Source organism: Drosophila rhopaloa, unplaced genomic scaffold, assembly GCF_018152115.1.
Source record: "Drosophila rhopaloa isolate 14029-0021.01 unplaced genomic scaffold, ASM1815211v1 contig_3, whole genome shotgun sequence".
In the NCBI taxonomy this organism is placed as follows: domain Eukaryota; kingdom Metazoa; phylum Arthropoda; class Insecta; order Diptera; family Drosophilidae; genus Drosophila; species Drosophila rhopaloa.
The window spans coordinates 14819799-14839193 of NW_025335123.1; the positions used below are offsets into that span (position 1 = coordinate 14819799).

General features: G+C 37.7%; 1 protein-coding gene across 1 annotated transcript in view; it reads right to left on the reverse strand.

Moving 5' to 3' along the window:
• The window catches only part of LOC108040495 (adenylate cyclase type 9), a 34989-nt gene extending 17366 nt beyond the window's left edge, over positions 1–17623 (reverse strand). The window contains exon 1 of the mRNA XM_017117981.2: positions 17211–17623. Coding sequence (XP_016973470.1) covers positions 17211–17219 — 9 coding nt within the window. The 5' untranslated portion in view covers positions 17220–17623. The remainder of the gene's footprint in view (positions 1–17210) is intronic.
• Positions 17624–19395: the final 1772 nt, after the last annotated feature.

Consider the following 19395-nt stretch of genomic DNA (forward strand, 5'->3'; position numbering starts at 1 on the left):
GCAGGAATATTCAAACTCAATAACCAATGGGACGCAATCGATTGGATTGTTGCGGTTACTCGATGGAAAGGACTCTCGTCCTGTGACCATTCGCTTCAAGAGCTCTTTGCCGTTATTCCACTGTGCACTGACCCTTTAACTGGATCCCTTAACCCCTTGCCGCCGGCAAAAACACAAAGGAGCGAAAGCCAACGAGTGAGTGCTCCAGTTCCAGTGGGCAGTGTCATGTCCAAGTTTCATTCCGTTCCCGGGCATCCAAAATATGATTAACTGTCAAAACAGGGCGCTGGCAAAGTGGGGCGTGGCGTGCGGAGTCCTTGGTTGCGGTGCGGTTTTCCGTGTGGCTGAAGTGCACTGCACTTGTTGTCCTTGCTGCCCATGCCACGCCCACCAAGCCCACCAAGCCCACACAAAAGTGGGAACTTGCATGGGAGCAATGTGGGCTCCCCCCAACTGCATCTAAAGTGTAAATAAGCACTTAAATTTTTAATGAATACACATGAAGCTGGCTCCAAAAACTGGGCAAGTGTTCCGGGGATTAGTGTGTGTATCGCCAGAAAGGAGCGTAAGGATATTTGGTATAATGGCGTCGCCAAAATGCAATCAAACCAAATGCATTAAAGTTGTCCCCGCAAAACTTCGACTTGGGGGAAAATGGGAAAAGAGGTTCATACTTTATGCCACAACCATTTGATTTTAGTTTATCACACCGCAGGAAAAGCTCCATCAAATTCGTAATTTACTTTGCAATTAGTCTAGATATAAAATATGTTCTTTATATGGAAAATAAAAAGCATCGAACAGTTTTAAGCACAGTAATAATAGTTAGTATTCTAAACAGAGTATTTATACTGTAAGCTTATATTTCTTTGCTCATAAACAATTTGTTTACAAATATGGTTATGCATTTATCCAACTTAATGATCATCATTTTTTTCCTGTGTATCTATTTATTCAGGCAAAGAAAGTGGGCGTTGGATGGCCAACTGAAATATGCATGAGTGGGTTTTGAGCCCGAAAACCTGAACCTCGCAAGATTTTTCGTTTGCCCGCATTCGAAATGCACAAAGACCATTCCAAGGATCGGAAGGTGGGCTGGAAAAGCGAAGGGGAAAATAACTGAAAATGCGATTATAATAAAGCGGCCTACACAAGGACAAACGGAAGATGTACGAAAAAAAAAAGATGAGGAGAGTAGACATGCGACTGCCAATGGCATGTATAATGCATAAATGGAAAAATAATCAAGGCATAAACAGGGCGTACACACAAAACACATGTAGCATATATAAAGAGGCACTCGCACTTAAGCCGAAAATCCGTTGGCAACAATTGCGCGGGGAAGTCCCAACATGAGAGGTCCTCATTTCGAAAAGGGGGAATCCACCTTTGCCCTTTCGCCTCCAACTCAATAAACAGTGGAAATGGAAAACCGTAGGATGTGCAAAGCACTAAATGGATGTACTCTACAGAATTAGGTTTTGATCAAAAACACAATTGAAGGGTCCGCCAACAAATGCATTTGGATTACAAACTATTCAAGGTAGAAATTGAATTTATGTGGAATTCTCAACCTATATTATATAATAAAAAAGATGTCATACTTCATTTAATAACACACATCCCTTCATAAACGTAGAGCAACTCGAAGCAAATAAAATAAAATAAAGTAAAATAAAATAAAAGATTGTATTACACACACTGAGGCTGAGTTACAGGCACCGACAATTACTTTGTGTGTGCCTGTGTGTAATAAGCTGAAAAATCAATTTGAAGAGACATTGCCAAGGATAATGAGCAGCGCCAAGGAAGTCGGCTCGGAGTTGGGGAATTCCGGGGAAACAGAGACAGACAGTGCCTGCCATCGTAATTGCAATCGCAATGGCAATCGCAATCATCATTGCCCCAATCACCATCACTCCCAGTGTCGAGCCTCCTTCTCCTTCTCCAAGGAGCAGCCATCACAAATCGCGAACTCAAGGGAGCTCTCAATCGAAATTCAAGAGGACCTTTCCACATACTTATAAATTCCAATAATCGCTTACTTCTTCCACTTCTTCAAAATGCTGTACATAAGGTAGATCAGGTTTTTAGTAGAAATCTCCTAATTGATAATAACGTATTCTATTTGTTTTAAAAGAAAATATAATTAATTGCAAAAATATAACCCCTATAAAGTAAAGTATTTGCCATTGAATTTAGTTCTGTAAAATCATAATTTAAAATAAATACTTGCACCTAGAAAGATCTCAGCATAGTTTTGTCTCTAATGTAGTTAAATGATAAAAGTTATTTGTACTTAACTGCATTTCACTGGTACTTACATTTAAGAAATTGTATTTGATTTTAAAAGTAAAGAGTATACATATCTTATTGCCTGTTTCTGCAAAAATGTTTCGAGACTTGCCTTCAAATTGATTGATTAACTGGGTAATAAAAACTTGTCAGTCGTTCATTTCCCTTGTGCCCGTTAAGTATGCAACGGAAAGTGTTCAAATCGTAATTGGTTCCAATGAAGCGTTATTTGAAAGATGGAGATGTTGGATATATACTGAATATCGAGTATATATATGTACTTGAAAGAGAGGAGGATATATACAGCCAGTTGATGGGTCGGCATGAGCATGAGATTATGGCATTTCCGTCTAAAGTCAACAGCACTTCCGCCGTTTCACGCTCTGCTGCACTCAAAGTCGTGGCACTTTTCCGATGCAGTTTCCCCATGAACCACCCTCCCCCCCTACCCCTTTTCCACCCCCTTTCCACGATTTTCCCACGCGAATTTTCCGAGCTTACTTGCTTCGATTTATCCCCCGACCGCCGCAACACCCACCACTTTGTCATCATATTGTTGTGCTGTTTTTTGCAGCCTGACGTCCATTGTGATTTTCCGTCTTCCATTTTGATTTTAGACTTAATGCACTTTGCACCTGCCACGCCCACTTGCATCATGTCGCCCCGCATTGCAAGTGACAAGTTTGCTGCGACACTCGACAGCGTTTGAACTCATCAGCGAAATCTTTTTTGGCCACCATCATTGCCGACAACCACTGGAAATACCCTTTCTAATGGTAAGCATCTTATGCCATTTGGGATGGAATGAAATCACAAGAGATCACAAGTTGCTATAAACCGAAGTTCTCAATATACCAAACTTGGGATAAGATTGAAATAAATTGTGATTATAATAAAAGTAAGTATTAAAATAAATTCGCAAGGTTAAGTTTTTAAAAATAATATTCATTAACTCTCCTTGAAAATTAAATTTTTACCAGAACAAACTATACAACAAAATATGCTGGAACTTCATTTAAGATTTGTTAAATGTATGTTTTATTTACGCATATATTTTCTAAAGAAAATTCACAGGAGATAGATTCATTTTTTCATATTTTTTTTCATTCCATATAGAAGTGAATCTTATTTGATTTATTTTGTTAAAATATATTTTTTCAAATGAAATCCTTCCAGAGTATTCCATTTTCGGAGTTGGCAATAAACTATTTTTACTATAACTATTACTGCGATTTTGGGCACATCCGAAGGCCATTATTTTAAGTGCAAAATGGCGTTGCGAGCACAGCTTTCAATTAGCGCCACATTTGCTGGCAAAAAACGACTCCCAAGGGAGTCCTGGGAGGTCCTTTAATGCATATGCAAATAAATACATACTTATGCATGTGTTTGCATTTGTTATTTGAGAGAAGCGCTCGAATTTCCTTTGATTAAAACAGAACATTGCACGACATTTGCTCTAAGGGACGGTAGTTTCCGGGGGGCTGGCGAGAATATAACGAGGTGCTTCCTCGGAAAATGGGTGATGGGGGGGAAATGGGTGATGGGAAATGGAAAATGGGACATGGGAAAGGCCCTCGACAGAAACACGCAAATGCATTCATGTGGATCCCCAAACAACTGACAGGCAATCTATGGGATACAATCGGGGGTGGTGCAAGGTATAATTGTGGTGCCAATCTTGAATTATACAGATGAGCGAAAGTATAGGTCACACATTTCTACATTTTAAACACATCGAATCATTTTATTTAATTAATTCTCTTTGTGGAAACTCTGTAGATTAAAAGGGCGTTTTAAAATGCAATTAGATCCGTTTTTTCTACCTTAGTTGTGCCAAACTGCATGCATTGTAGGCTAACACAATGTGTTACTCTAGCTGTTGTAGCCCTTGGCCAATATCAAGCATACGCCACGTTGTGCGTCAGTCAAGATGAAACCGAAACTGTGGAGCAGTAATGAACGTGATAATGTTCCGGATCAGGTGGCACTCTGATTGTTCTCGGTAAATCCCTCATACGCCATGTTGTGCGTCAGTCCGATAAAGATGAAATGCCAAACCGAATGTTGCATATTACGTTGCATTTCTGGGCATTTTGTAGCTGATATCAAGTATACGCAGAAATGGGGAATAGGTTGCAATTATGAAAATCATTGAAATTTCGTTTTGAAATGCTGTCTACAGCTTAATCCTCTTTTGAGTAGTTTCAAGCCATTGTCCACAATGTTGAGAGTTAATAGGATTCCACTTAAATCGAGAAGGAAGATGAAGGTATTTCAGCCATTGTGGTTCAATATCAAGCATACGTCACGTTGTGCGTCAATAGGATGGATGGAACTTAAAGTGTTTGGATGACAATGAAAATGAACAGGTGCCATCCGGATTTATCTGCCTCGCTGTGGAATAATCCATGGCTGCTGGGCCTTAAAATCTGTATATATCTGTGTGTGATCCCTGCATCACTCCGTGTGTCCACTTGGATGACGTCTCTTCAAGGCGTCTGACAAAAGTGGTGACAGCGTTGGCATTCTTATCAGCGCCATGGCCAAAAAAGAAAACAACAAAAAATACTATGACAAGGCGAGCAGGAAAAACAAGGGCGAAAAAAGGAGGAAGGGCCAGCGAGGAGACAAACAAATTGACGAGCAAACGAGAACTGTTGACGGTGGCGAGATAAGCGATAAGATCTTCACTTGAAGCTGGCTGCTGTGACAGATTCACACAAAATAATAAGAAACAAATTTCCCTCAAACAGCAAAAAGCAAAGGCAAAAGATATGATTTCCACACGTTAAGCTCAAAGTAGACATCAAATCCCTTTAGCTAAAAATGTAAAACACATTAAAAACTAAAAACATTAATAATTTATTAGAAATAGATCATTACTTTTTTGATACACTTAATATATATAAGCATAAGAATAGATAAACACCCCTAAGTTTTTTCCTATATTAAATACAAAAATTGATATTTAGAGAATTAATTCCATTTAACTCTTTACATTTTCAGTATATAAATTATTTTAGAATTTTTCTTACTGTGCATAATATATATGAGCATGAGTATATATAAACACACCTAACTTTTTTCTTATATTAAATACAAATATTGAAATTTAGAGAAATAATTCCATTTAACTCTGTACATGTTCAGTATATAAATTATTATAAAATTTTTTCTTACTGTGCATTAACATTCCAACACATGTGCATGGACATTTATCTGTCTTTGTTGCGGGAGAGACGATGTCTGATAATGAAAGTACTGAGCCCGTCAAATCTTGCCAAATATTTAAACTGCTTGAAATTGCAGCCATTGTCGCTCGGTCACAGAAAAAACAATTTGAGCGAACATGAAAGATTAAGTGTGGGGGATTAAAGTTTAACCTGAACAGACATCTTTATTAGATAGCACATATGCTGTCTTTCTGGAAAAACTATTCATTTAATCTGAAGTTGCAACAAAGTTAGATGTGAAGTTACTTAAGCAAGAATTAAATATTTAAAATTTTTGTAAGACAAAAAGATTCCATAGCATTTAACCTATAGCAAATACAAATGACATATTGACTTGCTATTTATAAAAGCATGCGATTATTAATTAAAACTGAATATATTGTGTGTGGTTGTGATTATCTAAAACCCTATTTTACATTAGGCATTTATAAAGTTTTACATTGAATACCTATTTCCTGTCTGCATTACATATGCCCCCATTTAATGCTGACTCACTGGGCTGTGAAATAAATAAATGCATATAAATTAACATCTGGCTTATTTGTGCAGCTGTGATAATGTACGAAAAGAAGACTGTTGCATGGATGAATTACAGAATTACCTGAAATCACCTGTCGGCCAGATGAGATAATGCGATAATGCGATAATGCTGCGCCAACACTCGTCGCCACCTGTCAGAGTTGACTGTTCATTTCGCAGTCGCATCGTGGACACGTCACTCATAAGGTAAATAACCCCCCCCCCTCCCCCCTTAACTCCCCTTGATTTATACATTTTACCTGTAAAATGCACTCATTTCAAAACCCATTTACTAAATGTGATTGAGCATTTTTCAATTTTCAGCTACGTTTGGCAAGGCGCAATAAAATTTGTTACTGTGACTGTGACCTTGCCCCCGCTTCGTACCTCTCCCCATTGACCGAAGACCGACCACCACCCACCGCCCACCGTCAGCCACTCCCCTTCAGTGTTAGGCAAACATCAACAAATTTATGACACTGTCGAGCAAACAAACAAAAACAGAGACAGCGAACAGGAGAGAAAGGGAAAGAGAGAGAGATAGAGAGAGAGGGGGGCACAGGTTTTTTGTGTCTCGTTTTGGGCCAACGAATGTGGAAAATTTTGACTCTGTTTGCTCCGATTCGTACCGCCCAGACGCCCAGCTAAGCGCCTACCTCTCGAGATGATCACCCCCCCCCCAAACCCCCACCCCCTTCACCGGTTAAGCACTTTGAACGACTTTATCGCGTTTTTATCGCTGCAGCATTTACCTGCCCGCCTTTGCTACACAGAGAGAAATATTAATAAAATGTAAGAGTCCTTGTACAAATAAACTAATAAAAAAAATATTAATTGAAAAAAAAACAAAAATAATATATTTCTTATTATTATTACGCTGATAAAATAATATTATTATATTATTAATGATTTTATTTAAAAGATATTCATTAAAAGAAGGAGTTATAAGCAGGCAATTTAGAAAAGTTTAAGCCACAGACTCCTCCTTAAATGTTGTTAACTTTATTTGGTCATCATAAATAAAAGGTTTGTTTTTGTTTATTGTTGGATTACTTTTTCAATGCTTAAGTTTAGCCTAATTTTGCAATGTAGACTTGTTCTCGTTCTCGTTTTCGCTGTTGCCATTATTATTTTATGAGAATTGCTTTCGACCTGACAGATTTATGTGGCAAAGGTCTCTGCCCCTCGTTCATCACCCGTTGTCCCTCGAAACCCTCATCCCCCCTCCGAACCCAGTCATCTTTCATCGCACCGCCTAAATGCTGCTTAAATTCTATTAAATCGCCGGCTCAGTCGCAGTGGCTTGAAAATTCAGGGGACTCGTTGACGTGCCAAGTTTGTCACGTAGCCGCAACGTGGGCACCCAAGATTCTCCCCCTCCTCTGGTGATTCCCATTCCCATTCCCATTCGCATCCCGGGAATTCGGAATGCAGGAGCAGCTCCTCCAGCTCTAATGAGGTAGCTCGTTTGGTTGTCGACTGGTCAACCGGTCAACTGGTCAGTCGGTCAGCAAACAGTCAACACTCGGGAAGATTGCGTGCCGCAGAACTTAATTGATTGCCCAAAGGTCGGCAAGTGGCATCCCAGACATCCACTGCCATCCGACAGCCCGATGAACTCCCCTTCTCGGAATGCGGATGTGTTCTTCTCTTAAAGAAAGAACAAATAACATCGAAATCGACAATCTATTTCTAACACCCGTAAAAACATTGAAAATATGTTTATAGAAAATGACACATCATTAAACATTAGTTTACGTGCTGGGAAAAATATATAAAATATATGTAAACCAATTCGAACAGCCGTTAGAACTTTTGCCAACATTTAAAATAGTTAATATTTAGTTAAATAAAACATATCATAAATGTTGATGGTCAATATTGTTGATTTGGTAAAAGAATTCCATGAATATAGAGGAAAGTGTAATAAAAAGTGTAAAACTGTAATAGTTTTTATCTCATTAAAGAAACAAAAAATGATTATTATTTATTTTTATAAAATTGAACACTCATAATCATAGTAAGTCGATATTGTAAAGATTTCAACGATTGAGCGTCACCCATTCATAAAAATATCTACAATACCTAATACAGGTATTTAATATTAAATCATATCAAAGAGAGATAAGTAACATCGTTAATATTGGTAACCGATTGCATAGTATGCAATATCTCATTCATAAAGCACATTCAAATTGATTGAGTGATTCTACTTATATCTCACAAAGTGCCTATTCCAAGCAGTTATATTTCTATCACAATGTTTCCTTCACGATTGGCTTCGTAACAACTGTAAGTGCTGTTTACTACTTTTCCATACGATTCCTATTGTTACGACAAACAAAACCCACTGGACAAGCAATATTCAAGTTCGTAAAACTCGAACAGCTTTGAAAAGTACAATATTTTGAGGCTGCCCTAAATCAGCAAACAACTGTTTAATACATTTTTATTACTGGCTTTTCCTTGAAATTTTCTACATCCATTTTCCTGATAGTTTTGTCCATTCCTGACCCCCATAATTTCCATGTAGCAGATGGTAAATAAACCTTTTTTGGGCCCCTTTAATATCCCCCGATGCCGAAACAGCTGCCGTAAAAGACGTTAGGTTCAGCACCAGATGCTGCTAATTTCAGCTTCGATTTTGACTTTCCTTTGTGGTCATAAAATCGCAGTACTGCGAATTTCTAAGGGAAATCACATTAACCAAGTGCATCCGATGGCATATCAAGATACACACAACTGCGAACAAACAAACTAATTTTCTATTGGATAACAAACAACAAATAGAATCCGAGGCGGCATAAAGAAGTCAAAGGGGAGCCATACAAATCGAATATACAGTACCTTTTATTTGCAGGAGCAAGTAAAGTATTGACTATGACTCGAAAGTCAATATGAGTAGCAATAAATATTCCATGCCACCAAATAAATTGCCAAACGAAATTTGTAAACTATTTAAATTAAATGATAAATAAGAAATATAAGCGGAAAAATTAAATTTATATTTAATGTTATTTATTTATTGAATATCCCAAAACGTTACCATATGTATATAATATAATAATAATAATAATAAAATATCTTAACATATTTAAAGCCTTCCCTTGCTTATAAGCTAATCTACTGTATCGAGGTTTGACTGTACTCCCAGCAAGGGCAGTAGATTAAACACAAAGAAGCCTCATAAAAACCCGATGCCCATAGGTCGGCCAGCAAGATGAGATTGGTCTGAAGAGATAGATGGTGGGAGATGGCAGGAAATGCTGGACAACCGCAAAAGGCAAATTGAAAATAATGTTTCTCGACCAGCGAAATAGGAGCGGCATCAGGATATGCCAGGCAGGATCAGGAGCAGAAGGAAGAGGAGGAGGAGGTGGAGGAGGAGGAGGAGCAAACACGAGGAGCCATCATCCGTCGGCCACTTGAGATTGTTGCTAATTTAATTGGATTTATTTGCTGCGTGCTTGAAATTTATGATAAGGCCGAGCAAACGGATGACAGCGTTATATCCGCTGGCAAATCGCTGAAAGCCCCCGAATGGGATATCCAGATTGGGGTTTATGTCCCAGAAGAAAGCCAACACATTCTAAATTGAATTTTTTTTTTGGCGGGGGGGATAAAAGTACTTCGGAAATAACCGCTAAATAGGTATATTGATGCTTATGACAGGGACTGCATCGATTTTTTATAGAGTGCTTTAAAGATGAAGTAGGACGTAATACGAATAGTGCTACTCTTTTAATTTTACCCATTAAGTTTGGGATTAGAATGGTTCTTGGATTTGTGACATATCAAAACTTGATTAAATTTAAATATTTAATCAAAAAGCATTCCCGACATAATTTAATGACTTTCGACAATTCAAAAACTCTTAAATATTAATACCAATTAAGAATTATATTAATAATAGCATTTAAGCTAATTACTAGTTTAAAATATGATCGTTTTGGAGTTCTCTTAAGTATTTATCTTTAATTGTTTCTTTACTGTTGTTGTTGACTTTAAAAACTCAAATAAGTAAAATAAAATCTAACTCTAACTATCTTAAAAATAATAATATTTTCAAACAATATTATTTTGGCAATTAAAAATTAAGATTAATTTCATTCATAATTTCGTCAAAAAATATATAAAGGGCTTAAAAAATATATTATACTACTATCTATAAATGGTTATGTACTTTTAATTTTTAAATACAAACATATGTTTACCAAGGCATTACTGCAAAAAGCACATCAGAAGGGATATCCTTTTAAGGATTGGGAGAATGGCATCGAGATGCACACCCACTTGGCATACGAATTCGCTAGTCGAACTCGCTATATTGCAAATGACATTGGACAAATCCTCGCCGATGGCTGCTGCAGGCCATTTTCCGCCCACAAGGACTCTCGCCCACTTTTCCGCCACCCACATTTTTTGATTTGAGTTGCAAAGGCGACTGACGTAATGCCACCACCCTCTTATCAGCTCCAAGTCGAGTTTATTTTTATCGCACTGCTGATTATGAAATTCTTTTGGAAAACTCTCTGTGGGGCTGGCCAAAATGCCAAATGCCAAAGGTGGAAGGCGAAAGGTGAAGGCAGACACAATGCAAAGCAATCTGTCAAAGGTGTCAAAGCCAAATTGGGCCACCAAACCAAATGAGGCAGCAATAATTTTTCGACAATTGTTTGCTTTTACAATCCCTGGCACATGTCACGCTCCATCAAACAACAGAAGTATCAAAAAAAGGGACGAAAATCCTGCAAGCCAGTGTTGCCGATTTCGGTTCATAAAAATAAGTTAAACAAGACATTTAATTAGTTTAGTATTTAGTATTTACTAGTCCTATTTTTTAATTAGTCTTATTTATCAAACTGTTGTGGCAATTCACAATTTACTTTTACGTAACATTTAGTAGTCTTATGTTTTTATATATATTAATCCCTAGATATGTTAAGATATTGTGTTTTTGTATAATTTGAAAAATATTTTGATTTTACATTTTTTAAAAGTTGATTTGTTGTAAGACAATATCAATTTATATTGGTTATATATATGAGATTAACATGTAAACAGTTTAAAAAAACTCCTACTAATGTAAAAAAACACTGTTTAAATCATTTTTTACACTTATTAAAAAATCCTTAGTAATATTTTTTTAACAACCGTAAAAATCCGCCGCCATAAATAATATAACCTGTCTTGTTGTCTGGCCTAAGTTTGTTTTTAACTTTAAAATGTAGTCTGAGTTCAGGTGAAACGGAATAGATGCGAGCACCTCTGCTGTCACACCTGGCGTATGCGTATTTATTTGCCATATGTGCGCATTTAAAAATGGCTTATCCCCACTCCCGCACTTTGGCACACTCATCGGTGGAAGTTTATAGCTCATTATGAGACTTAATTGTCGCAAAAGGACGAGGTAGGGAAACCAAAGCCCAGGAGCGGAGAAACGGCGACAGACTTGGACCTGTGCGAAACTTTTAATTGGAAAACTTTCTGCATACGCACAGATAAACGCGCCTCAGCACGACAACTCAAGCGGCCAGGACACTTGACAACCCACTCCATCCTGCATCCCCCATCCCCTGCCCCTTTATTCCCCTCATATGCAAATGCATGCAAATCAGGATACGAACGGCTTAGTCCTGGCCGCGACTCTGCGACATTCCCATAAATGTTTTATGTTAATTTCGACAGCTGCTGCGAGTGCAAAGGCGTCGGAAGCTGCCTCATAATGATGCGGAAAGATCGGATGGAATGGCAGCAAGTGGAAGTGGCATGTGGCATGTGGCATGTGGCAAGTGGCAAATGCTTGGAGCCGGTGAAACAGCTGTTGCCTGGTCCTTTAGCTGGATGTCACTTTACAGGAAAGGTCTTGAATTTGGGACAGTTTGGAAGTTGTATTTAAATATGTGTAAATACGAAAAAAAGGATCCATTTTATAGGGTTATAAAAAATACAACTGTTATGGTCAGCCAATATACACCACAAAATAAAAATGTTTAATGTTATTTAAAAACGAAATAAACAATCTACAAAGTAATTTAGGCATAACAATTCAATTAAACCCATTTAAGAATTTCATATTCATATCAGCTGAGATGTAGTTTAAGTGTCCCCCTGCTGACCTTCCGACTGGCTACACAAACAGACTGCGGCTCAATGAAGGTTTGGCGATTGCAGATTAGAGGTCTGCCTGGGACGAGGGGGGGTGAGGGGGTTGCGGTGCACCACTGCTCATAATAACCTTGGCCCCGCCTTGACCCCCCCCTTGCGGCCTCCATGGCAACGCCAGAGTAATGAATTCGCAACAAGAACATAAAGACCTCAGCCCAGCGACAACTTGCGGTCTTTGGCGGGACATAATTCCCATTGATTTGATTGGAAATTAGGGCTGAGAGTCAGCTAATGCGACTTAATTGGTCTGTTTGTTCCTCGCTTTAGGTATACATTTGAAGAAAATATTGGAATCTTTGAAAGATTTAAAGGGCTTGTAAGAGCACTGATTTATCAAAAAAAAATTATAATTATTAATTAACAAAAAACAGCAACAAATATTTTGTATGACCAAAAGCCCGAAACAATCAACTATACTATAGTATGTTTTCGATGACCAAAATCCAAAAAAACAGCTCGTTTTTTTAGTTTTTTAATCAAAACCCTTGGTATGTGTTTTAAATACATTTTTTTGATGGCCAAAATCCAGAAAAAACAGCTTGTTTTTTCAGTTTTTTAATCAAAACCCTTGGAAATAATGGTCAGATCTTGGAATGTCATACCTCGTTGAATTCGTTACAAAATTTCCAATCGAATGGTATACTCAGATAAAAAAAATTATTTTGGGCCATATTTGGAAAAAAATCAAGTGTTACCCCTTATCAAAAATGCGAAAATCGGTAAAAAATGAAATTTACTAAAACCTCCTGGAATCGATTGTGTAGGTTGTCAGCTACACAGAACAGTCATTCTTTTGGCTGTACCTCTTATTTTGGCAAAGCTACAACGAAAAAACCCTTAAACAAATGTGTTTTAAATACATATTTTTGATGGCCAAAATCCAGAAAAAACAGCTTGTTTTTTCAGTTTTTTAATCAAAACCCTTGGAAATAATGGTCAGATCTTGGAATGTCATACCTCGTTGAATTCGTTACAAAATTTCCAATCGATTGGTATACTCAGCTAAAAAATTTTATTTCGGCCCAAATTTGGAAAAAAATCAAGTGTTACCCCTTATCAAAAATGCGAAAATCGGTCAAAAAATGAAATTTACTAAAACCTCCTGGAATCGATTGTGTAGGTTGTCAGCTGCACAAAACAGTCATTCATTTGACTGTGCGTCGTATTTTGGCAAAGTTACAACAAAAAAACCCTTAAAAAAATGTGTTTTAAATACATTTTTTTGATGGCCAAAATCCAGAAAAAACAGCTTGTTTTTTCAGTTTTTTAATCAAAACCCTTGGAAATAATGGTCAGATCTTGGAATGCCATACATCGTTGAATTCGTTATAAAATTTCCAATCAAGTGGTATACAATATTTTTTTTCTAAAATTTTGTCTTATGAAAATATGTTGGCCTAAATCCGAAAAAAAAAACCTGGTTGAGTTTTTAAACTTTAATCCACTATTAATATAAGATATTCGATAATTTTTCTCTCGCTGTACATGTAGAACATGACACGGTGGCAGAGAAACGTGCCAGTTTTGTCGGTAATATGTAGCTCTCTGTTTTGCTTTTTTGCATAGTTTGTGATTACAATATTTTTGATGGCATACTTGCAGGCGCCGGTCCTTTGTTTCTATAGCTTTAGGTCTGCGCGTGTGTTCGTGCCTGGTTTGTTTGTCAGTTGTCCAGCTCTCCTGTTGACCTGTTTTCCAGCCGACCCGTTTTCCCATTTTCCCCCATATCGCCTATCTGGCCCGAAGCTGCTTGTTGGCCACTTTTGTTTGCTCGTCGTAACTTTAGTGCTGTGTCAATTTCAGGCCACGACATTGCGACACTTTCTTCGCCTTCTGGTTTTTCGAAGCCACCCCACCACTTGCCCCGTTTGTTATTGACTATTTATTTTTCATTTAGTTTATTGCGGGCTGTTTGTCTTTCTGGATAACACATAAAAAAAAGAGGCGGAGGAGTGGAGAAAATCGCGCTAATGATTCCGGGCACCTGGCTATCCGCCTTCATTAAAAACGCATCAATCAAGGGAAATCAATGCCCGAACAACAACAGATTCGAGCTGTCAAAGACAAGCAGCCGATGATGACGATGAAAATAACCAGAGTGGAAATAGGAATGGTCATGAGCACAAGCACAAACACGAGGATGAGGATGAGGACGAGGATGAGGATAATTCAATGGCAATGTCAGGGCGAGGACAAGTTGATGGCAAATCGGCCTAATTGCCAGACGCCATCGTCATTATCATCATCATTATAGTCAGTCGAGTCGATTCGAGTCGAGGCAAATGACCAAGACACTCGTTAAGCCCTCGATTGAATCGCGTTTCGAGTGCTCCTAATCCGCAACTGGTGCACCCGGCAATTAATGTTAATCATTCACCCAGCTAAGTATCTCAATTTCAGACTCTTCCATGGATTAACTCACTTCTGATGGAGCACCAATTGCCGCAATGGAAACGATTTTCAAGTCCTCTCAGCGAGTGTCTCTTATCTTTCATCAGGTTTAATGTACTAACTTTATATGGCAAAAAACATTTTTAACGTAGCTAAATCATAGGTACTTATTTTCTACTTTATACACAAATTTGTAAGATTATGTTTACTGTAAGGATTTTATCTTTCTTTTTATGTTAATTTGTTATCACAATTGGAATTCTTCCTATTAATTAAAACAATAAAAATGCAACATTTTCATATTGTTAAATTGCAGTTTTCTTCTTGGCTCTTATAAATATTTCTAAATTCTTAGTTTTGCTCCACCAAAGGTAGTTTGCTTTCGCTTAGTTCAACCTATTACAGCCCTCGTTTATTTCGGGGACTTATCCTGTCATCCTTCACAGATCAAGTATACGCCGCGTAAGCCAGTGCAGTATAAAATCGAATTTCGCATTTGCAAATTTGTTGCTCCCGTAGCAAACTTTACCCCCAAACGAGCGGTTTGAAAATGCAAATTTACCCCTTAATAACATGCAACCACCAATCTGACCGAGAAGTCAAACAGAGAAAGAAATCCATACTGCTAATGCAAATGTTGGATGCAATCTTTTATTTTTGCAAAATACAAATAAAAAAGGATTTGAAAACTTAAATATAAGGGTGTTTAGCTATAAAATTTGCAAATGTTAAAAATCCAGTATAATTACTTTTGAACCCTTTTATTAGTATTTTCTTTCCGTGCAAGAACACGTTCATTCGGCTTAGCATGTTGTGTTCAACTTGACTCGACTTGGCTGGGCTTGGCTTCGCTTGGATGAGGATGTGGATGTGGATGTGGATGTGGATATATGGATGTGGATGTGGCTGTGCCTGGAGCTGTAGCTGTGGATGTGGATGCGACTCTGTGGATGTGTGGACATGGTCGACCCACTTAGGAGTGCTCGCGATGGAGCCGCTGTCGAGGTTGTCGCGCTCCTTTTGCCGCATAAATCATGCGCCAAAAGCACAAAGTCCTGCCGAGACGCGAAGTGGCAGGATGGAGTGGGTGGTTGGGTGGTTGGTTGGGTGGTTCAGCTCCTGAGCTCCAGCAGTGGCTCGAATGAATTTGTAAACAGGTGCAAATTAGGTCAATATTTATGTCTGTGTGCGAGTGGTGGGTCCGTGCTTGTTTATGGCGACAGCTGCTTGGCTGAGTCGTTATTGCCGCCTGTTGCTCACGATGCTCCCACTCAATGGGTATGCGTTCTATATAGCTATATGGCTACATAGCTATATGGCCGACATATAGCCACGCATACATAAACATGAGGCGATGGCGATGGCGACGGAGACGATGACGACGTCAGTGACCCAAAATTCAAATGCCTATGCGGGAAATGCCAGCAGGAAGCGGTGGAAAGGGCGGCAAAAGAAATGCGAAACCCAAGGAAAGCAGCTCTAATATAATCTTGAAACCAGAATATTCACTTAAGGTCAAGAGCCGATTCTTAAAGGCTTCGTAAAGATGAAATCATTTGAACTTTAAATTTAAATAAATTATTTATAAAAGGTTGTAAGGGTTCTCAATATTACAATCATCAACCACAAAAATCCAAGCAACTATAAAGTTATTATTTAAGTGGTTTTTGCCCTTAAATTATATAAAAGTTATTGTGTCTTGCCAAGTCTCGTTCAAAATTTAAACACTTTAAAAGTGTTAGTAAATTTTCATTACTCATATCTCTGATAATAATTGACCATTTCATTTTTATCAAGCATTTATAGCAGGTTATTCCCCTTGTCAATCGCCCACTTTAATATAAGTTTATAGTTCAAGACTTTGTGTGTGCTAGCTTCATCTTCTTATTTCATTCCCTGAAAACACACACACACACACACACACACACACCATCCTCCCCCTCCCCTTGCCCCCTCGAACAGCTTCTTGTCTTTGTGAGAGTGTGTGCGGTTTTTTGCTTTTAATGTGTTTGATGCTCTTAAGTCTTTTGATAAAATAAACTGAAAATCGATTTTAATTCAATAAAAATGGAAATGCTGACCCCCGTCTCTTCAAAAAGGCAGCATTAAAAAGCCACATCTCCTGCCCTTTTTAATTTTCCTTAAAGCCACACTGAAATAACTATAACGATAAGTTTAAACCATTTCAGAAGTTAGAAGAGATGTATTATTCATGAGCATTATCAAAAATATTTGTATTTGAATGAAGATTATTTGACTTATGTACCTCTAAAAAAAGTTTCAAAACTATGGCCATATGGGTTAATACCTACCTATAATGGAATGGAAAACAAATATACAGAAGTGGGATGGTGTATCCATATAATCCATTTTCTTTATTATTGTTTCAATAATTTATTTATTATTGCAACTTATGGAACTAACTTTTTTAAAAACCTTTGTTAATTAAGTACCAAACAGTAAAGATCATTCAGATCAACAATTACATTTTTCAAATTTAAATATTATATTTTAAGAGGTGTTTCCTTTCCTATTAAATAATTTTAGCTTTCGAATTTGTAACCAGACATTTTGCTCTCTGTAACTTTAACTTAAACTTACCTCAGACATTTTGTTGATGTTTTGTTTCGTTCGAGTTCAACGGAATTCTTCAACTTTTGTTGATGTTTCAGTTGGCTGTTTGCTGTTGCTGTGGTGTTTTTGTATTGGTACTGCTGGTATGTGAGTTGCTGTGGCTGTGGACGTGGCTGTGGCACTGGCCTTAGCCTTGGCCGTGGGCCAGTGTGGCGCCCGTTGCGGTTGTTGTTGTTGGCTGCTGTTCATGCAACATCCTCCGATCGCCTCGCGCCCACATGGCGTATGAGTGTTTTTGGTTGAGGCCCACCAAAGACTTGAATCGAGTTCGTTGTGCCGCTGGCTGCTGCCGCAGTTGCATCATGAATGCCTGCAACAAGTGGCCGGGCATAATAACAGCTGGCAGCGAGTGGAACGCTGCCGCTTCATGGCTGCCACATATGCACCTAAAAAGATATACAAGAAGAGAACTTAGTAAGTGTTGCGGTAAGACAAATAAATACGCTTGAATTGTATAACTTTCACGAGTCCTCTAAAAGTCAAACATTTTTAATTGGCAATAGAGCGTATAAATGCTGAAGTTTACTTATTTTCTTGTTTTAATAAACTTAACTTAACAGATATTTGATTATTTCAAACTATTTAATCATTTTAATTAATAAGTTAGGTTACTGTATGCTTAAAAATATTTCTCAATTGGTTTTGGCCATTATATATTTCTTAAATTTCGATCTGAATTTCATTAAACTTTAACATTAAATTATATATATATTTATTTATGTATTTAAACTAAATAATTGTAATGTTTTTAATGCTTATACATACAATAAAATAAACAAATCAAAGAATGTTTTTGGTGAAATGAAAATGTTTATAAACTGATATAAACAATGATCTGATATTGTTCAAATGATTCGTTTCTCTTTGTGTAAGAACAACAAGAGCTGGAGTTAATCAATCAATGATCGAGCGATCAATCAGTCAAACAATCAGTCAGCACACTCCGAGATACCTGTTCCGATCGAGGGTGGGGGAGGGGGTAGCAAGGGGTACCAGGAGGGGGGTACCAGGAGGGAGGAGGGGGGGCGACAGTTGACGACCTTAGTGACGAGTTCAAGAATCTTTCGGTGATAAATTTCAAGTTTTGTTTTACGCTGGCTTTGTGTTCGTCGATAATCGTTGGCGGCTGTTTGTCTGGCTTTTAGAGAGAGGTAGAAATATAGATAATTATATATACATATATATATATATATATATATATATATATATTGGAGGAGAGTGGAAAAGATAGAGATACTCGAGATATTGAGAAAATCGTGCAAGGCCCAACTTTGACTTAACCAATTTGACTTGACTTTGATTTCATTTGTCGCCGTTTTTAATTAGCATCTTGTCGCTTTTTCTCCAACTCTCCGATTCTCCACTTCTCCAATTCTCTTCTCGGTTGTCAACCTCCATCATAGCCAAGTGCTCATCCCATGTATCAAGTTGTTTGTCAGTTTTTATCATCGCTCAACAAAAACTTATTTTCCAAGCTTTTCCACAAACTTTGGCTCGGCGAAAAACTTCAGACTTCGTGGGTCAGGGGTGAGAAAAACAGAGTATCTGGCGTATGAGCTATTAAAGTTAAGCAGATTTCCTGTGACATAGTTTGGATAAAACTCTGCCAAGTTGCTCCTTTCGAAAAGTTTAATAAGTGCATTATTCACCTTTCAAAAGAATGCTATCTAAATTAATTGGTTTCTCATATTCAATATTTTTGTTATTCTTAAACCTTTTCGTTTTTGCAAAGACACTTTTTAATGGAATTGACAATAGAAATTTTAATAAGGCATGGGACTTAAATTTGAATAAATAGTATTTACCCGAAGCAGTTTATTACTAAACAAGCTTGGCATTTTAGTTAATTGAAAACATGCTAACATTTAGAAATTGTTCAAAACAGATGTTCCTTTTTTAATTTATTGACAGGTAACAGTTCCGACTTTTCGATTTTAGTTTGCAGAAAATGTGGAATAATTGACATGTTAGGAACTGTTGTAACATATTCTCCCCCAAAAAAGCATTCAAAATTGATAGAATCAATTGCCGCCGCGCATTTGTTGCGTCCACCCACACAATTCATGAGCATAATCATGTGATGGGCCATGTAAGCGGGCTCGTAGCGCAAAGTTGCGTAAAGTCCGCTTATCCTTACCAACTCCCCGCCCCC